The sequence below is a fragment of the Odocoileus virginianus genome, chromosome 7 (genome assembly GCF_023699985.2).
Source record: "Odocoileus virginianus isolate 20LAN1187 ecotype Illinois chromosome 7, Ovbor_1.2, whole genome shotgun sequence".
Classification (NCBI taxonomy): domain Eukaryota; kingdom Metazoa; phylum Chordata; class Mammalia; order Artiodactyla; family Cervidae; genus Odocoileus; species Odocoileus virginianus.
The window spans coordinates 27,305,139-27,329,629 of NC_069680.1; the positions used below are offsets into that span (position 1 = coordinate 27,305,139).

The following is a 24,491-nucleotide window of genomic DNA, read 5'->3' on the forward strand; positions in this document are numbered from 1 at the left end:
AGGCTTTCAGGGAGGAAGAGAGGGAAGAGGGTGCATCACCAACCTGATGGGCGCCAGGCGGAGCGTGGACTCCTGCCGTCCCGGAGACCTGGCAGAGGCGCCGGCCAGGCGAACTGTCTTGCTCAAAGGGTCTGCAGGCAGCGGCTTCTGAGGGGGACTTGGCTTACGCGTTCCCTGCAATAAACCACAAGGTGAGGCATGATCACCATCTCCGTGCACTTGGACGAGACACGGACTTCAGAAGCCACTAGAGTCCCCTGGAGAGTGGGCTAGGGAGAGCAGGGTGGTTATGTTGCTATGCAGCACGACTTTCACTTCCTATAAACCTCCTGACTACAGTCCCCTCACTGTAGAGGTGTGGTGATGTGTGTGTGTGCATGCGTGCATGAGCGTGCTGTGTTAAAGATTTAATCACAGCATCATAGCTCAGTCGGTGAAGAACCTGCCTGCAATGCAGGAGACCCGGGTTTGATTTCTGGGTTGGGAAGATCCCCTGGAGAAGGAAATGGCAACCCACTCCAGTATTCTTGCCTGAAAATCCCATGGACAGAGGAGCCTGGCGGGCTACAGTCCATTGGGGTCACAAAAGTCGGACATGACTTAGCGAATAAACCACTAAACCACCATCATTTAGTTACAGACACTCAAAGACGAGTCTTCAGATGCCACGTTGCTGATCGGCCTTGGACGTAGAGTTGCTGGCGTCTCTGGCTCACTGTTACCCAGACGATGTCCACTTTCCCCTGTGCTTTTCAGGTTTCTTTTCACTTTATAAAGGCCCAACATGAGAAGCACGTGAAAATCTTTTCAAGGAATGCACTTGTTTCTTCAAATTTGCCGGAACCCTCTAATAGAACTGGTTCAGCTGCAGGTGACCCAGACAGGGAGGGGGCCACCCTCTCCCACCAACATGGGCTCAGTCATGCTGCTCCCCATGAAATGCACTACCATTCCTCTACTGAAATACTTGCTAAGGATTCGTTCAAAGAGTCACCAACACGCCTGCAAAATGACACCCAGGAGGAAAATCCACGTCCACCAGAGGCCAGTGAGGGAGCTGGCACTACAGGGTGGGCAGAGCACGAAGTTGGAGTTTCTGCTCTGGTTTTATGCAGAGACCAGCTCTCTGGGACTCGTGCACATCTCTAGACTTCTCTGAACCTCAATTCCTCTGGGTGTAAAGTGGGAAAGAACAAAGACCCATCTCACAGCATTGTTAGGAGGACTACATCATGCATGGGAAATGCTCAGAACATGGATAACAATGATTAAAAGGCACCCGTGTTCCTGGGGTTCCTTCCTTGGTTACTGTGAGAGCGGGGTTCACTGGAGCCACGCTGGGAAGTTGGTGAGCATCGACTACACCGTTTGGAGCCCAGGGTGAACCTAGGCCTCCAGACACCACCTTCTCTGGGCCTTGGAGCATAGAAACACTTGTGTGTGCACAGACTGTGTGCAGGCAAGGGCGCCAGGAACTCAAGGAAGACAGGACATCCTAAGAGCAGGTGGCCTCACCCCCTGTGATTGCACTCAGTATTCCATACATCCAGGACAACCCAAGATGATTTAAGAACATTTGAGTTGACTTTCTCATGGTACTCACCCTGATTACCTCTTCACGGCAGTCAGAGCTCAGTTAAAAGAATGTGATAATATAGTACCCCCCCATTTAATGTTATCCCCTTGTGGGTCAGCTGCTAAAGAATCCGCCTGCAAGGCAGGAGACCTGGGTTCGATCCCTGGGTTGGGAAGATCCCCTGGAGAAGGGCATGGCAACCCACTCCAGTATTCTGGCCTCGAGAATTCCATGGATTGTATAGTCCATGGGGTGGCAAAGAGCCGGACATGACTGAGCGGCTTTCACTTTCACTTTGTAAAGCAGAGGAAGCCATAATACCACTGAGGTTTGTCAACCACAGCTGCATGGAAAATATGCCAAGTTGAGACAAAGGGCAAACGGGGAGAGGAGAGAGCCACTGAACTAAGGACAGACTAACAAGGGACATTTGCACACGAGTGCTCATTTAAGGAAACACTAACAGCCTGCAGGGTGTAAGAGAGAACACACCTGTCACTAGGGATACAGACCCACCATGAACACAGGCGCCGAGGCCAGGCTGTCTGCATACCTGACCAGGCTCCCCGCTGATGCACTCCGAGAGAACACTCAAGTTACGCAACTTCTCCACGTTGTCGAGAGAAGGTGATGCACGGGGTAAGTGAGAGATGGTCTACTAACCTCTCAGCATGGAGCCTGGCACACAGCGACCAATAAGCTACTATTATTGAAGGAGTGAACGGAACCACTTAGAAGCACCCTAATCGTACTGGGGTTGCCACACACACACAACTATACAGGAAATAAATACCTGATAAACTACCGTATAGTACAGGCAACCCAGTGCTCCGTGGTGACCTAAATGGAAAGGAAACTGAAAACAGACTGGATACATGCATATGTACAGTTGATTCCCTTTGCTGTACTGCAGAAACGAACAACATTGTAAAGCAGCTACACTCCAATAAAAGATTAATAAAAGTGCCATAATCCTCCCAACAGACCCACGCTGGGTGACAAACCGTGGCGCTAAATCAAGTTCCGCTTCCTGTAAGATGGCAGAAAACTATGAGCGAGATATTAGTGTGCGCTACAAAAAAGGAATGCATGCCCCCATAAACTTGAAAGACTTTGAAGATGAAATAATTCATGACTAAATGATGACTAGTTTTGCCACTAAGTATGAATAAGTATCTAGTCTTGCTAGTAAAGATAATGTCAGGTTTTTACTGCAAGGCTGGAGAGAATGTGAGGTGTATGTTACAATGTATCACAATATATTTGGATTTATCACTGAAAGCTTAGGAGGTAATTAGGTGGGCCATTCATTCTGGTTTGCCTGGGACATTCTCAATTTATGGTAGTGTTGAATTTATTAATCACAGTCTCTCTAATGTGTCCTGGTTTAGGGGACAAATTATACAGTCACCGTAGGGATAAAAGCCCAAAGAGTTGAGATGTTGACTGAAAGTTCTGATTCAAACCTGGGCTCAGCAGAGACACCAATCTGCTTCCCTCCTGCTACACGCAGGATAGGTGTCTATGGAAACATGAAACAGGTAGCTGCCTAGGTAAGATGTCAGCTTCCCACCAGGCCCAACTGGGACAAAGTGGCTTCATGGAACAGTAGAGTTAGTAAAAAATGAGGGGTCCTCCTTTCTCAGGGATCAGACCTGGAGCCCCAAAATCATCTGGGCAGAAGCTCCTGCAGCACATGCTCTGACCTTGGAGAGAGGGGTGGAGCTTCCGCACTCCCTTTGAGGTATCATTTTTCAAGCTGCCTTTGCAAAACCTGGACCTGGGCTTTCCCGAAGAAGTCCAATCCAGCCTGGCCACAAAGAGCCTTCAGGACGGAGCAGAGAGATGACTCCAGGCCTTAATGAACATAAACTCCACACTCAACAAACATTTCTTTAGACTGACTTTCATTTTTAAAAAGGAAACGAGTTCAGATGCTCTTCAACTTCCTAGGTACCAGAGAAAAATCAAGATCTGTTACTAAACAGAGTGGTCTTGGACTTTCCTGGTGGCTCAGTGGTAAAGAGTCTGCCTGCGAAGGCAGGAGACTTGGGTTTGATCCCTGGTCTGGGAAGATCCCACATGCCACGGAGCAGCTGGGCCCACGCACCAAAAACTACTGTCTGCTCTGGAGCCCGGGAGCGACAGCCACTGCGCCCTCGTGCGCAACTACTGAATTCCACTCACCCTACAGCCCGTGCTCCACGCCGGGAGAGGTCACGACGGTGAGAAGCCCACGCCCCACAACTGGAGAGGAGCCCCCCTCACTCACTGCCACTAGAGAAAAGCCCACGCAGCAACAAAGACCCAAAGCAACCACAAATAAATAAATAACGTCATAAAAAATACGGAGTGTTCTCATTTCTCCATTTTCTGCTCATGTTTTAGCAATAGTCACATATTCCAAATATTTTTTAGAGGGATGAGAATAAATTTTTGGACCCAAATATAGTAGCCCTTTGGCTTGACCGTCATAGAGAATTCTCAACTGTTATCTCCGTCTGCATGATCAGCAAGAGGAAGTACATCCTGCTTCTCCAGAGGGAATCCCCCCAGGGGGACCGGATGTTATCGCAGGAAAATGCCAGAGATGCCAGAAAGGTCCCAGTGAGCTTGTGCAGGGCTGAGCTGGGGGTAGGGCAGCATGAATCCTGCTCACCATCTGGTCCATCCCTGGCCCTGCAGGAACCGAAGCTTCGTGATAACAACAGGGACAACTGGTTCCCGGGGAAATGCCTCGACTTCTTTTTCCTCTTTACTCAGAAGAGGCAGGCGTCCTTGTAAGAACATGTTTGCATCTAGCTGGAAGAGGTCCTTACTTCTTTCCTTCTAAAACCACCTGAAGACAGTAAAGAAAATGCAGAAGGAGGAGCAAAACTCCACTTCTGGGAAAGCTGAATACATGAGAAAAGGATGCAAAGTGTGCAGCAGGCTGGGCCGAGAGGAGCCCATGAAAGGGACAGCCTGGAAGAGCACCCACCCTGCCTGCCAAGGACGAGACAGGGGAGCGAGCCGTTGACACGCGGGTCAGGGCTGAAGGCACAGCAGACGAGCTCGGCCAGCTGCGCACGCCTGGAGCAGGGGAGGGGAGCTGGCAGGGTCTCTGCTGACAGCCGAGGAGGCCAAACCACCACTGTCCCTCAAAGCCCGCTGTCCCCGAGGTGCCCCAGGAGGCGGGCAGTTTAAGAGCTGGTCCTGAGCTCTGACCTGGCCCTTCCCCCAACTGACCTGCAACTGGTTTTTCCTCCCAGGAGACCTCCCTTCCTTTAAAGAGGAATCCAGACACACTAATCAAAACTACTGAAAGAAGGAAGGAAGGAACCACAATAAACAAAGGGCCAACCAAGAACCCGCTGGCAAAAATGTGTATGTGTGTAAGGAAACGAAGAGAAGGAGCTGGCAAAAGTCAAGAGAAACAGGGAAGGAAAAACTGAAGCAACAATGAAAACCAAGCGCCTGAATGCACTGAACACAGTCAGGGCTACGGGGGCCCAGCCGAGGGGAAGCAGGAAAAGGTCAAGGGTAAAGTACACCACCAGCAAAGGTGACAGTGCCACGTAGGGATCTGCGCAAATAGTGCAGAGAGAAAAGATACTCAGCATTAATGCACAAAACCTTTCCTGAGAGAGTCAAGTCCTGGAAAGTGTACACTGTTTCCCTGGGGAAGTGCATGAGACCCATCACAGTGGCAGACTTTATTCTGCTGGGCTCCAAGATCACTGGAGATGGTGACTGCAGCCATGAAACTAAAAAAGTTCCTTGGAAGAAAAGCTATGACAAACCTAGACAGCACATTAAAAAGCAGAGACATCACTTTGCCAACAAAGGTCCATATAGTCAAAGCTATGGTTTTTCCAGCAGTCATCCATGGATGTGAGAACTGGACCATCAAGAAGGCTGAGCACTGAAGAATTGAGGCTTTCGAACTATAGTACTGGAGAAGAGTCTCGAGAGGCCCTTGGACAGCAAGGAGATCAAATCAGTCCATCCTAGAGATCAACCCTGAATGTTCATTGGAAGGGCTGGTGCTGAAGCTGAAGCTCCAATACTTTGGCCACCTGATGTGAAAAGCTGACTTGTTGGGAAAGACTGATGCTGGGAAAGCTTTAGGGCAGGAGGAGAAGAGGGTGACAGCAGATGAGATGGTTGGATGGCATCACTGACTCAGTGGACATGAGTCTGAACAAACTCCAGGAGACAGTGAAGGACAAGGAAGCCTGGCATGCTGCAGTCCATAGGGTAACAAAGAGTCAGGCATGACTGAGCGACTGAAGAACAACAACATCAGAAATAAGATACAACTCCTTAAAGCTACTGGACTTTCAAGGATACAGAATCATGTTACTTACAAGGGAAAAAAAGATAAGCCAGCTTCTGATTTCTTCAGAGCAGATAGAGGAACATGCATAGAAGAGTTTCAAGGAAGGAAAAGTGTGATCCATTAATTTTATGCCTAATCATTGATGCCTACATCATTGAAAAAGTAAAGCAACAGCCAGATGTCTTTGAACATGCAAAAATTCAAAGAAAATGCGTCCCAAGAGTTCTTCTAGAAGAAATTCTGAAAGGCCAACAGAATGGACTTCAGCCAGACAGGAAAAGGATGGCTCAGTGGCAAAAAGATGGAGTACTAAATCACTTCAATGTAGACCACAGGCCAACAAAATTGTGGGAATTATGGCTACAGAACAGAAAGTAGATGTTACAAGCTGTGATACAGACAGTTCTATAAGTTAGACATTACAGAACTAACTGAAGTTAGAAGGTGGATCATCCATTTCTAGATGCATCATGGGCTGGGTTATTTTGACCTACCTTCTCTCTAAAATTGTTGGGTAGAATGTATTTAAATTTTTTTCTTAAAAGTATCAAGAGCTATAAGATAGATGTTATCAGGCCAGCATCTAAGTGAAAGCAGAAGCCCAGAGGGGTAACTAGTACACTGAAGCTATAGGCATTTGCCCAACTAGGGAAACCTGGGTTTTGGTTCTGATACCCCTTTAAGGTGAGGGATGCAGGGGTTAAAGCTCGGCACCAGTCCCAGTTCTCTTTCTGACCTCTCCTCGATCAAGCTGGGCTGTGCAGAAGACTACACCTCAGGATAAGAATCTTCCAGAAATCAACACTTATCATTGTCCATCCCTAGCAGACTGGCAGGGACAGTTCCCTTATCCCTAGCTAGACTGCAGGGAGTTCCCTTGGTGCTGGGCAGATCGACCTGTAACCGCAAACTGCCCTTTGGGCCCAGAAGCTGACGTCACATCACCCATCACCGGGGTGGCTCAGTAAGCCCCAAGTCATGTCACTGGGCCTCAAGCTGGTGCTGCCCTGGCCACCTGACAGATGCAAATGCACCTTCTCCGGGGGAACAGCCTTCGTCCTAGACCTGCAAGAGCTCCCAGAGAACTTGGCAGTGAAGTAAGCTCACAGGAAATGACCAGGAAGCAGGGAATCATGAGAGAGAGAGAGAGAGAGAGAGAGAGGGAGGGATAAAACCTCAGCAGTAACACACACAAAGATTTTGGATTTGGAAATTATTGGAGCAAACATTCTTATTATAAAAATTAAAAGACAAGCCTCGTATCTGAGTGAGAACCAAAGAGAACATCCAGAAACAAAAAGCAAAACGCAGGTAAGTACATCTTTTGTTATGCTTAGTTTGATACCATGTATATAAACTGAAAAACAAAATACTAGTCATATATATTATTCATGGATACCTACTTATGTAAAAATATATGAAGAGTACCGGAGGAGGGCATGGCAACCCACTCCAGTACCCTTGCCTGGCGAATCCCATGGACAGAGGATCCTGGCGGGCTGCAGTCTGTGGGGTCACAGAGAGTCAGACATGACCGAAGTGACTTAGCATGCACATGCACACACACACACACACACACACACACACACGGAAGAAAATCAACACCAAACTTAGGACAGAGCTTGTATCTGGAGTGGGCTGAAGCAGTCTCTACTATTTAACTTTTCCTTTTCTAAAAGAAATACATGCATATATCTGAAAGTTAAATAGCTGTATACCTAGAGAAACAGGTGACAGTGGTTATTCCTATGCAGTATAAATATGGGTGAATTTTGGATCATTTTTACATTTACATATTTTTAAATACAGGTATTCCCCAATTTTCAAAAGTTTGCTTGACCCTCACTTTTATGAAAGACCTACATTAGTACCTGTTTTCACCAACCGACAGAAGTCTGAAGAGGATCTTTGCTTTCACACACAAAAAGGCAAAAAGCCAGCTTTCAGCATTTTGGGGGGCAACAGCCGCTGAGCAGAGGGAGTGGCACCACCAAGCCCCGGCCCAGGAGCTACACTCGGCATGCCCGCCAGAGCCCTGAGCCCTGTCGTGAGCGTCTGTGCTTTATCTCGGTTTGCATCCCTTAACAAGATGTGTCCTAAGGTACCCGCTTCTTTACTTTATGCCATTTTGGCTTATGAAAGGTTTCATACAAACGCCCTGCTTTTAGACAGTGGGGAAATCTATTTGAAATATTAATAATAACAGAATTTCAACATTTGGGCCAAAGGAGAAAACAAAAGAGAAAACATACTATTTTAAAATTATAAACATGGAAAACACAAAAATGAGAACAGGCACAGATAAAGCAGTGTTTGGGAAACGTCTAGATTTATATGCTATGTAATCAAATATGAATATAAATGAAATAATGATCTAAGAGTTTAGAGAAAAATTAAGCTATGTACAAAAGAAAAATGGAAGTGATAAAGATAAGAGCAGAATAAAAAGCAAAAAGTTACTATCATTTAGCAAAGACATTACAGACATCCTAATAAAGTTATATGTTTTCATTTAATTATCACAAAGTCCAATGAGAGAGATATTATCTCAGATTTGTAGAGGGGGGATGAAAGTAATGTTTCTGTGATCTAATGGCAGTAAAAGATATGTAAAATCTAGGGCTGGTTCTCTGGGGGTGGTGGAGTGGAGGAGAATGTGAGAGTAAAGAAGGATGAGTGCCAAAGAATTGATGCTTTCAACTTGTTCTGTTGGAGAAGACTCTTGAGAGTCCCCTGGACAGCAGGAAGATCAAAGCAGTTAATCCTAAAGGAAATCAACCCTGAACGTTCCTTGAAGAACTGATGCTGAAGCTCCAATACTTTGGCTACCTGATGTGGAGAACTGACTCATTGGAAAAAGACCCTGATGCTGGGAAAGACTGAAGGCAGGAGGAGAAGGGGGTGGCAGAGGATGAGATGGTTGGATGGCATCACCGACTCGATGGACATGAGTGTGAGCAAGCTTTGGGAGGCAGTGAAGGACAGGAAGCCTGGTTTGCTGCAGTCCACGGGGTCGCAAAGAGTCGGACGTGATTTAGAGACTGAACAACAACGAAGAATGGAGGAGGAACCAGATAAATCTAGTATAGAAAAGATAAGCCAATAAAGGACAAATAAATACACAAACACAATGAACAGTGCTAAGGATTAGTCAGGAGGTTATCTAGAAAAAGTTGGATTCCTACTTCATTTTATACACTAAATAGCAGATGGAGCAAATACTTAAATCTGAAAAAAAGATCATGAAGCTATTTGAAATAGAAAAACATGTTTGTAATCTTTGGGTAGACAAACCTGTTTAACAACAAAAAGCAATAAGAGAGGTGACAAAGCAGTTTACGAAAAAGGGAAAAAACAAATGGATTTTAAACCTGTGAAAAGATCCCCCATCTCATATATAGGAAGAAAAACATGTAGATTTTTTTTTTTCAACCTATCATATTGGCAAAGATAAGAAAAACCTCTGCATACACTGCATTGATGAAGTCTTGGGGACCAGAAATAGGGATGTGTCCTTTAGAGGCATTTCTGCCTCATTTATCAAGTTTCTAAATGCATATGGCCTTTGATCAGCGATTGTGCTCCCAGAAATTTGTCCCGCACCCATTGTCATGCATGGGCTCAAGCTGCCTGGGCAAGAATATGCCTGTTTGAAGTGTCAAATGATGAAACCACCCATGTGGCCATCAGTATAGGACAGGTTAAAGAATTTACAGTGTGGTCCTGCCAGGAAATACTACACAGTCAGTGGAAAGGATGAGGTCGATCTGGAATAACCAGAGTGGAAAGCAGTACCAGGTGTGCTGCCATTTGATCTCAAAATTAGGATCCAAGGTTTGAAATAAGAGCAATTGCAAAGTGATGGTGCTTCCAGTGTATGAAATAGCGATAGCAAGGGGATGGTTGCTGAAGATGGGGGATGGGTAGAGAGGTTTCACTGCACCTTTATAATTTCATTTGAAAATTTCCAACTTTTCCATAACCTCTCACTCTGCAGAGACACAGGTGGAGGAGAGTCTTCACTGTATTCTAAATGACACTTTACAAAAACCTAGTGTCAATGACTGCTTTTGGGAAGTGAGTCTGGTGATAGAGGTGGGAGGGAGATTCCTTCCCAAATACCCTTTACACTGTTGGAAGTTTTACTTATAGGCATCCATTGCCATTACAATATAAAGGTAAAGTGTCAGCCATCCATTTTTTTCATGTACAATTTGGGTGTTTACAGTAATAGAAGTGAGTGGAAAACAAATACTCCTTTGAATACTGTAATCACTTGAATGGCTTCCCTCTGAAGTTATTTCTCTCCAGGGAGATAAAGGTACTTCCGCATCAGATGAGTTTGTCATGTGAATATTAGTGCATGATGTGCTGTCCTCAGTCGCTCAGTCGTTTCTGACTCTTTGCAGCCCCAGGGACTGTATCCCTCTGCCAGGCTCCTCTGTCCATGGGATTCTCCAGGCAAGAATACTGGACTGGGTTGCCAGTTCCTCCTCCAGGGGATCTTTCTGCTCCAAGGCTCAAACCCATGTCTCTTGAATCTCCTGCACTGATCAGCAGGTTATTTTCCACTACTGCCACCTGGGAAGCCTCGGTATATGATATGAAACTCCAAATATTTTAGCTGAAATTTCTGGAAGTACTGGGTAGGCAAAAGTGAGCAGGAGTCCCAAACCTTGGTAGCTACAATTTAAGAGTCTTACGCCCTACCGACTGAATTAGCTGGACAGTAGCTACAGTTCAGATTTACAGGATGAAGTGACTAAGATCTTCACTCACCGATAGCTCACTGGTGGGCCGCGAGGGAGGACGTGATCCCGTGACAAGGCTGACTATTTACTACTGAGAATTCACATCAATTCAGTGTACTTCCTACATGTCTACTGTGTTCCAGGGGCTGGGCTGAGGCGGGCCTGGAAAGGACTAACAGTCTCATGCCTTCTGAAATGGAGCAGACCAGGTGTCCAGGGAACCCTGGACCGAGGCGGCAGGTGAGTGAGGAGACCCCTGAGAGGACTGCAGGAAGGCTTGGGAGGAGGGGGTCTTGGGGGACATCTGGGTAAAAGGATGAAATCTGAGAAGCAGAGAGAAGACATGGAGGACGCTCCCCAGTTTTAGTTTTGCCTTCAGTAATACAGTTTTTTTTTTTTTCCTTTTTGTGTTGGTTTTGTTATACCATTGACTTGAATCCGCCATGGGTGTACATGTGTCCCCATCCTGAACCCCCCTCCCTCCCCATCCCATCCCTCTGGGTCATCCCAGTGCACCAGCCCCGAGCACCCTGTATCATGTAATACAGGTTTTTATAACGATCAGTTTTCTCGTATTTTACCTCCCTTCCTTGGGAGTATATCCTGACGGATAGATTTCCTTTTCTCAGTAGGTACTGACATTTCTGATAAGCAAGGGTCTAGATCATCAGGCTTGCAATCGCTGTGAGTGCTGGTTTAAGTATCAGATGCCCACACAGATCAGAAGGGTGCAAGTCCTCATTCAAATTCATTCAGATGCGAATTCGTTCTGTGGCAGACAACTCTGCAAGTTTGGGCTCAACCTCAGAGGGACTAGCCAGGACCTGATGGCTCTGAAGTCATGGTCTAAATTGGCTTTGCTCTTATTTGTATCCTTACCAAGCATATATGAACAAATAGTTGTTGCTTATAAGTAACAGCCTGTGTTAATTGTTCATCACTCTTTGTGTGGGCTGGGGGAGGGAGGGCTCTTTGAAATAGCTCTACCCACTTCCCTCTGACACTACTTACATCGAGTCTGATTGCTCTACCATCTTAGAAGAGATGTACAATATCGGCCAGCCTTGTTTTACAAAGTATACTGAGCTGTATGTTCTACAGACACAGATAAGGTGTGCAGGAGGAGAAATGTCATGTCAGAGACACTGAACCGAAAATCTCACCTCTACAAGCAATGCATGGAGGATTTTTCACATGGACTAGAAAGACGGTACTGATAAACCTATTTGCAGGGCCGGAATGGAGGGCAGACATAGAGAACAGACTTAGGGAAACAGGCGGTGGTGGGGAGGAAGGAGAGGGTGAGACAAATGGAGTAGCATGGAAGCATCTACACTACCCTGTGCAAAGCAGACGGCCAGTGGGAATTTGGTACATGACTCCAAGAGCTCAAACTGGGGCTCTGTGACCACCTAGAGGGGTGGGATGGAGGTTCAAGAGAGAGGGGACATACGTACACCTCTGGCTGATTCACACTGATGTTTGGCAGAAAGGAAACCAATACTGTAAAGCAATTATCCTTCAATTAAAAATACATTAAAAAAAGATGCCAGGAGTATCTGGAATGCAACACAACCACTGTTATGTTTCTGATCAAGGGCTGGTTCTAAGAAAGACCGATGAAGACAAATGGCTGGAGCATGATACTATTATAAGCAAAAGCGAAGAGAAATGCAAGTCTCTCTTGTTACTGTATGAGGCTTTGCAAGATGTGAGAGGGTCCCCCTGTTCTACCCCATCACCTTTATCTGTGGCAAAAATGGGGAAAATGAATTAAAGATCGCCGAGGCAGCCAGTGATCTAAGACTTGCTCGCCATCACTGTCTTCCTGCAGTTTCTTTCTTCTGCCCCACTCTGTATCCACCTGTTTGTGCAGCCGTTTTAAGACTGCAGCCCTGATCTCCACCTCTGGGGATCTTGCTATTTGGCCTCACGTTGCCTTGATTCCTCCTCCGCAAAATGGGGCTATTGGTGGTATCTACCTCCGAGGCTCCTCCAGGGGGTTAGAAATGCCTGCAAAGCACTTAGCCAGGGAGTACTAGCCACATAACTGGCGCTCAACACATGCTGTTTTATAACAACTCAAAACACAACTGAGATGCTCCTTTCCTAAAACACTTAGGATAATAACTCAAACAGGCATACACACACATACAATGATAGGCCATTCGGTTATAAGAATAAAAACAGGAATTAATCCTGCCTTTGCTGGAATTTCTGCAGCACAGAGACATGCCAGAAACTGGGTTGGTAGATATTCTCATAAGCCCATCTGCTGTCTCAAGAAAGGACATGAATTCAGCAAAAATCAATCTAAGAGATAGGTTCAGTTGCTTTTCTTCTTTTTTCCTATTGTTCTAGTAAAGAAGCTAATCTAGCTGGAAAAACAACTTTAGCCAGTCAGGTCAGTAGCATTACTCACTGATAAGATTCTACAGAGGAAACCCACTTCCTAACTTTTCCCAGGAAATGAAGGGCTTAAAAAAATAAAACAATCCCAGTAGGGTCACACATCAGCATGTACAGTTCAAATGCCGTTTTATGGAGCAAACCTTAAAAAAAATTACAGCTAAGTGCTAAGTGATGCTTTCATGAGGTTTTTACTCGTTTGAAGGATGGCCCATCTATGGATTGAAGGTGCCACTTATACTCCCATTAGAATCATGGCACATTGCAATCTGACAGCAGAAAATTGCATTTCGATCTACTCTTAGCAGACTTCTCTAGATATAATTCTGTGAGCGGAGAAATCTATTTCTTAGATGTGACATTGAACATGGTCTTTATTTAAACTCTAGATGAGTGAATTAAGCCTATTAGTCATAATAAAGTGCATAAAGGATCTCAGTTTGCTACAGCCTAGAAATCTAATGAAACTCCAGAGTTTGCCCCCCAGCCCATCCCTCGTCTCAGCAGGGAACACATTTAGGCGCCCTGGGGGTTGGCAGGTAAGACAATCACCCAAGTGTCCTCACAGGTCCTCATCTCTCGACCCACACCTATTTTTTAAACTCATCTTCAGTGACTTGAGACCCTCTCTTGGGTGATGATATGACACTCCACCCACGCCCAGGTGCTGTCTGTATCCGGGCGCTGGGCCCACTGCCTCCCACCCTGGGCTCCCCCAGGCTGGATCCTCTCCCGGGAGCTCAGGACTGAGCCTGCAGGGAGCTGTCCTCTCCCCTGAACACGTGTCCCTGGTGTAACCACAGCCTCTCCCTCATCTGCCAACCACCCTGAGACCCACACCCGGCAGCAGTGGTCTGCGCCCCGCGCCCCGCGCTGAGGTTTCAGGGTGGCAGGGAATCGGCAGGCAGAAAAGGAAAACATAAAACTCCGTGTCAGATGTTACTTCTCCTGGAGTCTCTGGCTCACCTGGGGTCTCTCGGGGCCCCTTCCTTCGTGGAAGTCAAGTCAGTTGACTTTACGGATGATGTCTGGGGTCAGGGCAAGGAATCCTTTCACGCTACAAAGCACAGCTCATGAGCTCATGGACACAGTCTCTCCCGCTGCCTGGCTGGGAGTCAGAGCTCAAGCCTGCCACCCGAAGACACACGTCCAGAATTCTGCTCAGGACACATGCTCCTCTTTAATATATATTACTTTAGCACGATCGTACAGTAAAATGGATTTTTCTGGGGTGCAAGGTTGTATGTTTTGAACACTTTTGTAATCCAGAGTAAAAAACCACTTAAAATATCTTAAGATTAACCATAAATAGGAGGAAACAGAACAGGCTCCATTTGAAAGCAGGACTCCGTTTTGGGCCAGACTGTGGACTGTGAGCTCTATGCCCTGTATCTATGGAAACAACATACCAACTGGAAAACCAGGCCCCCCCGGATGGAAGAGACCCAGGGCTCATACCTAGAGTCTCCATCGCCTAAAAGAATACCCTAATTACCTGTGTAACTGGATAGAATCACAAATTCTATTATGGAGTATGACCACAGGCCTGTGGATAATTGTCCACTGTTAACTACCTAGGCTTAAGGCATATGAATCATGGGTTAACTTTGATTGCATCTTTCTTTTCCTTTGTTAAGACTAGTTTCAGGGAATTTGGGGAGGTGGGTTTGGGCACGTACACTTAGGGTATATAAGGTTTTCACAAAAACTGGTCGGGGTCCTTGGCTAAGAGGAGACTGCCTTGGGCCCGCTGGTGTAATAAACTGCACTCCACTATCTGCATTGTCCTTCTGAGTGAGTTTGTTCTCGGAATGGGGGGCTACAACATCATCAGAAAGCCGCCCCAAGCCCTCTGGGATCCTTTGGTAGCCACTCCTGGAACTTGCCCTGTTTTTCTTTCCTCCTTTTTCTCTTCCAGAATCTGAGATGAACTCTATGCAGTGCTGTCCCTGGGGACACTTCACGGACACTCTGAAGTGGTCCATGAGCTGGCAGGGGCGCTGGTTTGTCTGATCTCCTCACTGATGTGCCTGTTCCTGGTGACTTGTGAACATAACATGCCAGGCAGAGCAGGGCCAGGACTGTGCCAGGCAGAACAACGCTATTCTATCAGGCTCCCTGCCCGCGCACAGTTGTACGTGACCACACACCCCTGTGTGTGACTTCTTTTTTTTTCCCCCATCATTTTTAGAGCCTTTTCTCAAGCCCACACTTTGCCTTTCATGCTCAGGCTGTGTTTCGGGAGAACTTGGCAGCAGTCAGCTAAAAGCCAGATGAATATACTGAATGCTTTTCCTCTCAAAGAGCTGACAGGATGAAAAGGAAATGAAAGTTCGCTTCCTCGATCAAGGCCGAGGAGTTAGTTTGAGAAGCTTGAGTTGCAAGGCTCATTTCCCTGAGAAGGAAATGGTAGCCCAGAAAGGCCCATCTGCGGACAAGAGAAGAGGGCGGATTCAGCTGTCCTTGAGTTTTAAAGATCACACAGAACACTTGATGGCAAGACGGAGCCTTTTCTGTGAAGAACGAACTCACCCTTCAGACGTGAGGTCAACCACTATTGTGATGTTTACGAAAGCGTTTTCCTTCTGCGAAGTGTGGGTGGTAAGCCTGGATGGATGACGCAGGGCTAGCCACCGAGCATGTGTCTGTCGCGTCCCGGGGGACAGGGCATGGGTAACGCTAGAGTACCAAGGGTCAGTGGATTCGATCTGTGCCGCCAAACAAGAACCACCTCCAAGAGGCGCCGCACCTGCATGGGATTAATGCCGGTCCCCTCGGTGTGATGAGAAAGCGCGAGCCTAATCCAGATCATATGTCTCGGAAAAGCTCCAGACAGACCCCAGCCTGGAGTGAGAAATGTGGATTTTTCAGCTACTAATGTTTAAAGGGTAACATTTCCTTAGTTTCATAAAACAGAATGAAGGCCTTTTTTGAGGCCTGCTTTAAAGGAAATCTTGAAGGCGTCATCACTTCTGTAGGCACTCACTGCTGGTAGGAAAAAAAGACACCAGCAAGTAAAAATATCTTTTCTTGTTAGTGAGAGTCCCAGTGTCACATGGTACATGGCTGAGCTACTTAGAGAGAGGCAGGGAAAGCCTCAGGACACGAGAATCCTTGGAGAAGAGGCTGATGGGTTCTGTGAATTTCTGAAATTTGCGTATGAAGTATTGTGTATGGATGCATTTTCAAGGGTTCATAGACTTCATCAGATTCTCGAAAAAAAATCCACATGCCCAGAGAAGTTTAGAAAGTACCCATCCCTTCCACTAATGTAAATCCAAGACAGGTTCAAAAAATGAATGTAAAATACCATCAACGGGCAACAAAATAAACAAGAAGTTACAGGTGGATCTTGATTGATTGAAATGCGAGAGAACTTTGTAAGCACAAAAGGAATAGGAGGATTCATCAAGGATTAATAAATACTCAAAACTGGAATTTTTATACCAAAAAAAAAAAAACCCACATAATTAAAACTGAAAGGTAAACTAGGGAGATGTTTACACTAAATTACTGGGAATAGGTAAGTATTTTTAGCCTATTAAGAAAATGAACTCGAACAAATAAGGAAGAAAAACTCTCAAATATAGAAAAACAGGCAAAGAATGGGAACAGATAACTCACAGAACAAATACAGTTAATAGCAGCTGTGTGCTGGAGCCGGCCACTACCGGCGCACACCGGCTGATTCTCTGCTCCTAACTCAGAGACATCACCTCAATAACCTGAAATTGATCATGGTGGAGTTTTCCCAGCAGAGAAATCACCTACAAATCGAGGCTTTTGTTTTTTGTTTTTTTGGACAGTCAATTTACCAGCACACTTTGTTAATAGAGTTACAAAAAGCAGTTCAAATGTACCAGCAGTCAAAGAGATGCAGAGAGAAATGAGGTCTGGATGAGATGAAATAAGCACATTTCACCCTATTCCTCCTGCAAATTACAACATAAAAGTCTGGAGAAAGTCCATAAAGCAACCGACAGACATTCTGAAAGATGGAGAGAAGCAAATGGACTGGCTAGGGATCTCAGAGGGCTTCAAGTGGCTCAGTGATAAAGAACCTGCCTGCCAATGCAGGAGACACAGGAGACGCAGTTTCGATCCCTGGGTCTGGAAGATGCCTTGGAGGAGGAGCATGGCAACCCCCTCCAGTATTCTTGCCTGGAGATCCCATGGACAGAGGGGCCTGGCGGGTTACAGTCAGACACGACGTCGTGACTAAACAACAAGAGGGACCTCAGAACTCAAGGACTGCCCAGCAGTGAGTCCTTGTTTTTCCATTTCCCCCTTCTTTATATCTTGGCCTGGGCTCTGGAGAGGTGCTCCCCCAATCTGAAAATGCCAATAGCATCAGACTGAAAAAAGGAAAAAAGGCCCGAGGAGAGCCTGTCTTTAGCTGAAAGAACAGAAGACACATGAGCCAGTAAGAGATACATTGTGGCCAGAGCTGACCTAACTCTACCTCCCAGTGAAACTAGAAAGAAATCATGTCCTGCTCTCCCCGCTGGGTACCACATCCTGGATATGGCCCAGCCCTATCATCCATCCCTCCCTACAGTAACAGGCCTCATCTCTTCCCTGGAACAAAGCCTGTGGATGGAACTTTCCAGTGGGTTTCTTATCACTACGAAGATCAGAAGGAAGCAGGGCAACACTTCTCACATCTTGAAAGAAGAAAACAGTCAACCCAGAATTCTATATCTATGGAAAACACTTTTCAGTAATGAGAGTGAAACAGACATGTTCAGAGGAAGGTAAACTAAGAGAATTTTTCACCAGCAGACCTGGTGAAATGGAATAAAAGAAGTGTTTTCAGATAGGAAGGAAACGATAACAGAAAGAATCCCGGAACGTCAGAAGTGAAGAAAGAACAGGAGGAGGAACGATATGAGTAGGTACTGCAAACCATTCTTCTTAAGTTTAAAAAATGATGCCTGGTGGTTAAAAGCAAAAATGACAACATCTAAAGTGGTCTCACTACATAAAGGTAACACTGAAGGCATCCATATCACCAAGGGGTGGGGGGGGAATAAAGGGAAGGAAGAGATGGCAAAGCTTTACCTTCCACTTGAAGTGATAAAATATTGATACTAGTAGACTGTGATACATTATGTACATACAATGTAATCTTCAGAGCAGCAGTTTTCAATTAGGGGTGATTTTGTCTCCTAGGAGACATCTGGCAATGTTTAGAGGTATGATTACACATGCTACTGCCATCTACAGCTGGTAGAAACCAAGATGCTGCTAATCAGTCTATGATACACAGGACGGTCCGATACAACAGTCTTCCAGCCCAAAATGTCAACGATACTGAGGCTGAGAAGCTCTGCCCTTAGGCAGTCAGACAAAAAAGTACGGACTTATCTCATAAACACTACAGATGATCAATACGGAATAGTGAAAAATGTTTCACAAACCTCCAGGAAGTCAGGAAAGAGGAGCATGATAAAAACATTATAATGGCAGACTTCACTTCTATCAATAATTGTATTAAAAGTAAATGGTCTATACACACCAGTTAAAAGCCAGTGACTGACAGAATGGATGAAAAATACATGACTTGACTATATGCTGTTTCTCAGAAACTCATTTCAAGTAAAATGACATAAGTAAAAGTAAAGAGATGGAAAAACACATTCCTTGCAAACCCCAGTCAAAAGAAAGCTGAGCAGATGTATTAATGTGAGATAAAATAGATCTTAGAACAAAGTCGCCAGAGCCAAGAAAGGACATTTGTTGTTGTTGTTTAGTTGCTAGGCCACATCCAACTCTTTCGCGACCCCATGGACTTTAGCTGGCCAGGCTCCTCTGTCCATGGGATTCTCCAGGCAAGAATACTGGGGTGAGTTGCCAGTTCCTTCTCCAGGGGGTCTTCCTAATCCAGGGATTGAACCCACGTCTACCGCATCTCCTGCACTGGCAGATGGATTCTTTACAGCTACCAGGGAAGCCCAAAGTGAAGGGCGTTACATAATGATAAAAGGGTCGGTTCACCAAGAAGACACAACAATCAGATTGTTTTGTGCCACAAACAACAGAGCTTCAAAACATAGGAAGTAAAAACTGATGGCTGAAGAGAGACACATTTATAGTTGGAAACGTCAACATCCCTTTCAGTGATTCATAGAACTACTAGATGGAAAAAGCTATTTTATGTATCAAATGGGCAAAGCTTTGAAATAGTAATACTTAATACTAGCAAAGTCATGGTGAGATAGATGTTCTGTACTAGTATGGGAACATAAGGGCATGTCAGTCTTGAAAAATATTTATATACATTAAGAGGCTTAAAATGGTTATACCATTTTTCTTACCAGTTATACATTTGCTTACAATGTATATCTTTGTGGTTTGCATTTGGTTTTTACTTTTGTGCCCACCTCAAGTTTCCTGTCATACAAACAGAAACTGTTACTTCCAACAGTATAAAAATGAGATCATACACATAAAGTATGTTATATACTCTTACAACTCGTGTGCGGAAACTAAATCAGTGGTAAAGATTTTTGTAAATAATTTTTGAAGGTGAAAAATGGTAAGAAAGTAGGCCCATTACCATTCCTATCTCCCAATGAGTCGGATCTTTGCATCAGGTGGCCAAAGTATCAGGAATCTTATTGTATTTATTGTAAATATCTGTTTTATTGGTCAAGCTGAATTATTCACAGTGCCACCTGTCATTCTCTAAAATGTCATAGTATATAGATCAGGGGTCCCCAACCTCTGGGATCTAATGCCTGGTGATCTGAGGTGAAGGTGATATGACAATAATAGAAATCAAGTGCACAGCAAATGTAATGCACTTGAATCATTCAGAAACCATCCTCTCTACCCCTCATCCATGGAAAAACTGCCTTCCATGAAACCAGACCCTGGTGCCAAAAAGGCTGGAGACTGTTGGTATAGATGACAAGTTGAATGGGCACCCTCACTATTCTGAATAGAAGAGATAAAAATATTCCTAAGAGGACTTCCTTGGCAGTCCAGTGGTTAAGAATCTGCCTGCCAACGCAGGGGACGAAGGTGTGATCCCTGGTCCAAGAAGATTCCGCGTGCCTCAGAGCAACTAAGCCTGCGCATCACACCCACTGAGCCCACGCCCTAGGCCCCATGCTCTGCAACGAGAGAAGCCATCACAGCCATCACAGTGAGCAGCCCGCACGCTGCAGCTAGAGAAAGCCCATGCGTGGCAACGAAGACCTAGAGCAACCAAAAATAAATTAAAAAATCCCTCAGGATAACTAAACTATATTGCACCACAACTATGCCCCAGACACTGTTTAGTACATTTAGTATGCTTCCCATGGATGATCTCATTTACCCATGTCAGGAGCTGAGTTAACTCTGTTTTATACAGGCGCCGAGAACTTAAGCAACCTGTCCAAGTTCAGACGCTAGCAAGTAGCAGAGTCTGGATTCCAAGCACCTCCATCAGGTTAAGCGCTGAAGGCGTACCTGGGCCTGTCTGAGTGCAGGGTTGGCCGGCAGGGGTCTGGCAGGGACGCAGGGCACACGAGGAGCCTGGTGCAGAGGTGGGAGCCCTCGCTGCGGGGAACTCGGCCGAGGGGCGTCGAGGGCCTTGAGGGGTCTGCTGACGTCCACGGGCAGACACGGTGGCAGTCTCCGGGTGTGGTCCTGCGGGGTCAGAGCAAAGAGCCATGATGGGATCGTTACTGGGTAACCCCCGGAGGGACACGCAGTGTAACTCCTCTGCTAAAGCTGCGGGGGGGAAGGGGCTGGAGCAAGGGCGAGAAATCAAGGAGTTACAGGAAAGGGAATGCATTATTATTTACGTAAACAATTCTAACAGAAGCACCCTTCTCCACCCCCAAATCTGAACCCCTGGGGGCTGACTTTTTCCTTAAGCTTTAATTTCTTTATTGAGATAGTTGCTTTTCAATGTTGTGCTAGCCTTCACTGCACAGCAAGGTGAACCAGCTATAGGCACACCTATATCCCCTCTTTTTTTAAAAATTTTGTTTCCTTCCCATTCAGGTCTGGGATTGATTTCTACTTGAATTTTTTAAAAACTGAATTAATTAATTAGCAGGTAAGTGCAAGGCACCTCAGGAAGTGCCAGCACGTATAAAGACACAGACCAGCAATTCAGGAAATTCAAAGGACTTTGTGAAAATGAGATGCAGTTCAATGTTCACAAGGCTCAATGAGCACCAAGGAAGGAGGAGCATCGGGGATCCTGGAAGCCAGGGGCGGAGCTGGGGGCGGGGCCTGGAGGAACAATGCCCACGCGGTGGCCTCGTTTTTAGTGACAGATGAGAATGGATACAGCGTGAGCCTCACACACCTGTCCCTCCCTGCCTCCCGCTTTTATTCCTTTCTCTCTAAAAACAGCTTTACTGAGGTTTAATTGAATGTTAGTTGCAGTCAATATTTAAAATGTACATTTGGTAAATTTCACACCCATGAAACCATCACAATAGGTGAAACAATGAACCTACCCATTGCCATCATGAGCTATGTCTAATTTTCACTAGTTCTTTGACTTGTGAAGTCCTTCCCTCCCCTTTTCCCAGTAATTATTGACACAATTTCAGTCATTATAAATTGGTTTTCATTTTCTAGAATTTTATATAAATGGAATCATTGTTTTTGGTCTGGCTTCTTTCACTCGGCATGATTATTTTGAGATGTATCCAAGATGTCGTGTGTATCAATAGTTCATTTTGTCTTATTCTGAATAACATCCCACTGTGTAAATATAATAAAATGTGTTTACCCTCCTGCCTGTTGATTGGTATTTGGGTCATTTCTGGTTTTTGGTCCTTCAAAATAAAGCTGCATCTTTGCCTCTTACAACTAAAGCTGTTTTTCCCACATGTCCCATGGTTGGGGGTAGAAAGTGGCAATGCTTATTAGGGATGACTTCTCTTTAGAACCCAACTCTCTACACTTTTTGGATTGAGGGAGATAAAATAGATTTTTCTTTTTATTTTTTTGCTTACTGAATACCTGATAATGATTTTAAAAATCATTTGTCTTTTATTGACACTAACATTGTTTCCTGCTACATTCTGGACTCTTGTTGAATGAGTTCAATATTCAGGAATTCTTGTAGATATATCAGAAACACTTGGTGAGGGAAACTAAATATCAGAGTGAATGCTAGTCAACATTCACCAGGGAAGCAGGAAAGTTAAGAGACAGCAGGCAGTGGGAGGCCCTTTAAGGATCCAGCTCTTTGAAGCTGTGGGTTGGACAGAGCTTCCATAGTCCATGGTTGGAGCAAAATGGGCCCAACCAAGGGCTCAGAGTTACGCTTAGAAAGAGTCTGGGAGTAACTTTTGAAATACTCTGGGAGTAACTCAGAAAAGTCCTAACTCTTAGAAGTACCCTCAATGTGACCCTTAGAAGTACCCCGAGAGTAGCAGGGAGCCACAGAAGCCCCCAAGCCCATGGCGCCCTCGCATCACAGCAGGGGTCCAGCGTCAGGACCCGGCCTGCGGTCCCCCATGGAGGCCGGCCGCCTAGGTGAAGGGGGGGTGATGACCAAGACCACGACCCTGCCGGGATGTGGGCGCAGTGGAATCCGGTAGCCCGAGCCTCTCCTAGCCCCAACCGTCGCATCGAGCGGCCTGACCCAGTGCTTTTCAGGAAGAGTCTCGGGGTCGAGTCCTGCTCAATTTCTTGTTGAAAAACCCACGTCCTCACGCACGCACGCACTCACCTCTCGCGTCTGTTGGAAACTCACCTTAGGTGTGCTGGACGGTGGCGGCTTTCTCATCGGGCCTTTGCTGAGATGGGTGAGGTGGGTCTGGCCGGGCTGGGGGCCCCTGGGCGGCCGGGAAGGGCGCACGCACCTGCAAGGCAACCCCAGACACGCCACTGGGGGGCGCCGCAACCTTTGCCTGACTCGACTTTTCTTGTTCCGTTCATAGTAACGCTCAAAACACACTCACTTCTTTTAACTCAGTGTGGTAACCATGCAAGAGAAAAGATTTAATCTCTTACAGGACTAAAATATAAATACTGAGTTCTTTCCCCCAGAGCCATTATTCTGTTAAACTAGTTCTTGCAATGCATAGAAGCACAGCTCTGTGACACCTGGGAAACGTTTTGCATAAAGCTGGCATTTTAGCAACATCTTGGAGTATATTTGGATCAAAAGCTACTCCAGCTGATAAAATGTTTTAATATCCCCTGTCTTATAAAAATTACTAAGGTTAGGGTGGGGAAAAACACACCAGTGGAAGTCATCAACACCCTGCTTATTTATGTAATAAACAAAGAGGGGAAAGTGAAGGGGCAGCTGGTCTGGAAGAAATGTTAAAACAACCAAACCAACCGAAAATCTGACCCCTTCTTTGCTAAGGAAACACAGTGATAAGCAGTTCTTTCAAATGCCATTTCTTGAAAAGATGACCCCGACCCAGGGTACCTTAGCTTTTCAATGGTGTTTTTTTTGTCTGTAAACAGCAGTCGTATCAACGTCTTCCTTTTGAGGTAAACCACACATCCAGCAGCAAGAAGACAGAGGACGGTGACCAGAATTCCTATCGTTAAACCCTGGTTATCTGAAACAAAGCACATTCGACTCAGAGAAGGAGGCAGTTATAGTGAAATATGGGGAGTACGAAATTGTGACATTTATGGCAAAACGAACTTGGAAGGAAAGAACAGAAATGCAGTGAGTAAATCCTTGAATGGTGTATGGATAAATTAGCCTTACTTCAAAGGTCGTGTTTGAGGTGCAATCTGCCTTGCCATCATTCATTTCTGACAAGTCTGGAACTTGCTAAAGGGGAATATAATCTGGCAGGTGGGACCACAGCTCTGGCCACATGGGCCCCCGAGCATGCCAACAGCAGGGGAACGGTGGTCAGAGAAAGTAACAGGGAGCTGTCACTAGAATCCCATCAGAACCAAAGTGAAGTCAAAGTGTTAGTCGCTCAGTTGTGTCTGACTCTGCAATCCCATGGACTGTAGCCCACCAGGCTCCTCTGTCCATGGAATTCTCCAGGCAAGAATACTGGAGTGGGCAGCCATTTCCTTCTCCAGGGGATGTTACCAACCTAGGGATCAAATCTGGGTCTCCTGCATTGCAGGCAGATTTTTTTTTTCAACCATTAGAACCAAGTGGTCCCCAAATTGAAGTCTTCCCAGCCCCAGTGATACTCCTTCAGTCTCTTTCCTTCTCTCATTCTTGGGGATTGGAATCTGTTTTGGTTTTTTCTTGAAGTTTTTTAGACCAAGATCTTACTTCTGGCTATCATCAAATTGGATGGTGAAAAAGAAAACTCTGTTTAAATGAAACGCCCTTGGATTTTGTTTTGTTGTGTTAGGGACTTAAAACACAGCCTGTGGGGGGCAAACTGCTGTCTCTGGGAGGGTGCTGTTTCCTTTCTTGAAGGAAAGATCCCTTTTCTGTGACTTGATCCTATTTTGTTTAGTACAGAGACTCTACGATTCCTCA

The 24,491-nt window shown here is 45.7% G+C and overlaps 1 protein-coding gene across 1 annotated transcript in view; it reads right to left on the reverse strand.

Moving 5' to 3' along the window:
* Positions 1–24,491, reverse strand: part of ADAM12 (ADAM metallopeptidase domain 12) — a 388,630-nt gene that overhangs the window by 9,645 nt on the left and 354,494 nt on the right. The window contains exons 19-22 of the mRNA XM_070470396.1: positions 23,457–23,592; positions 22,770–22,878; positions 20,516–20,695; positions 44–174 (exon numbers count right to left, since the gene is read on the reverse strand). Coding sequence (XP_070326497.1) covers positions 44–174; positions 20,516–20,695; positions 22,770–22,878; positions 23,457–23,592 — 556 coding nt within the window. The remainder of the gene's footprint in view (positions 1–43; positions 175–20,515; positions 20,696–22,769; positions 22,879–23,456; positions 23,593–24,491) is intronic.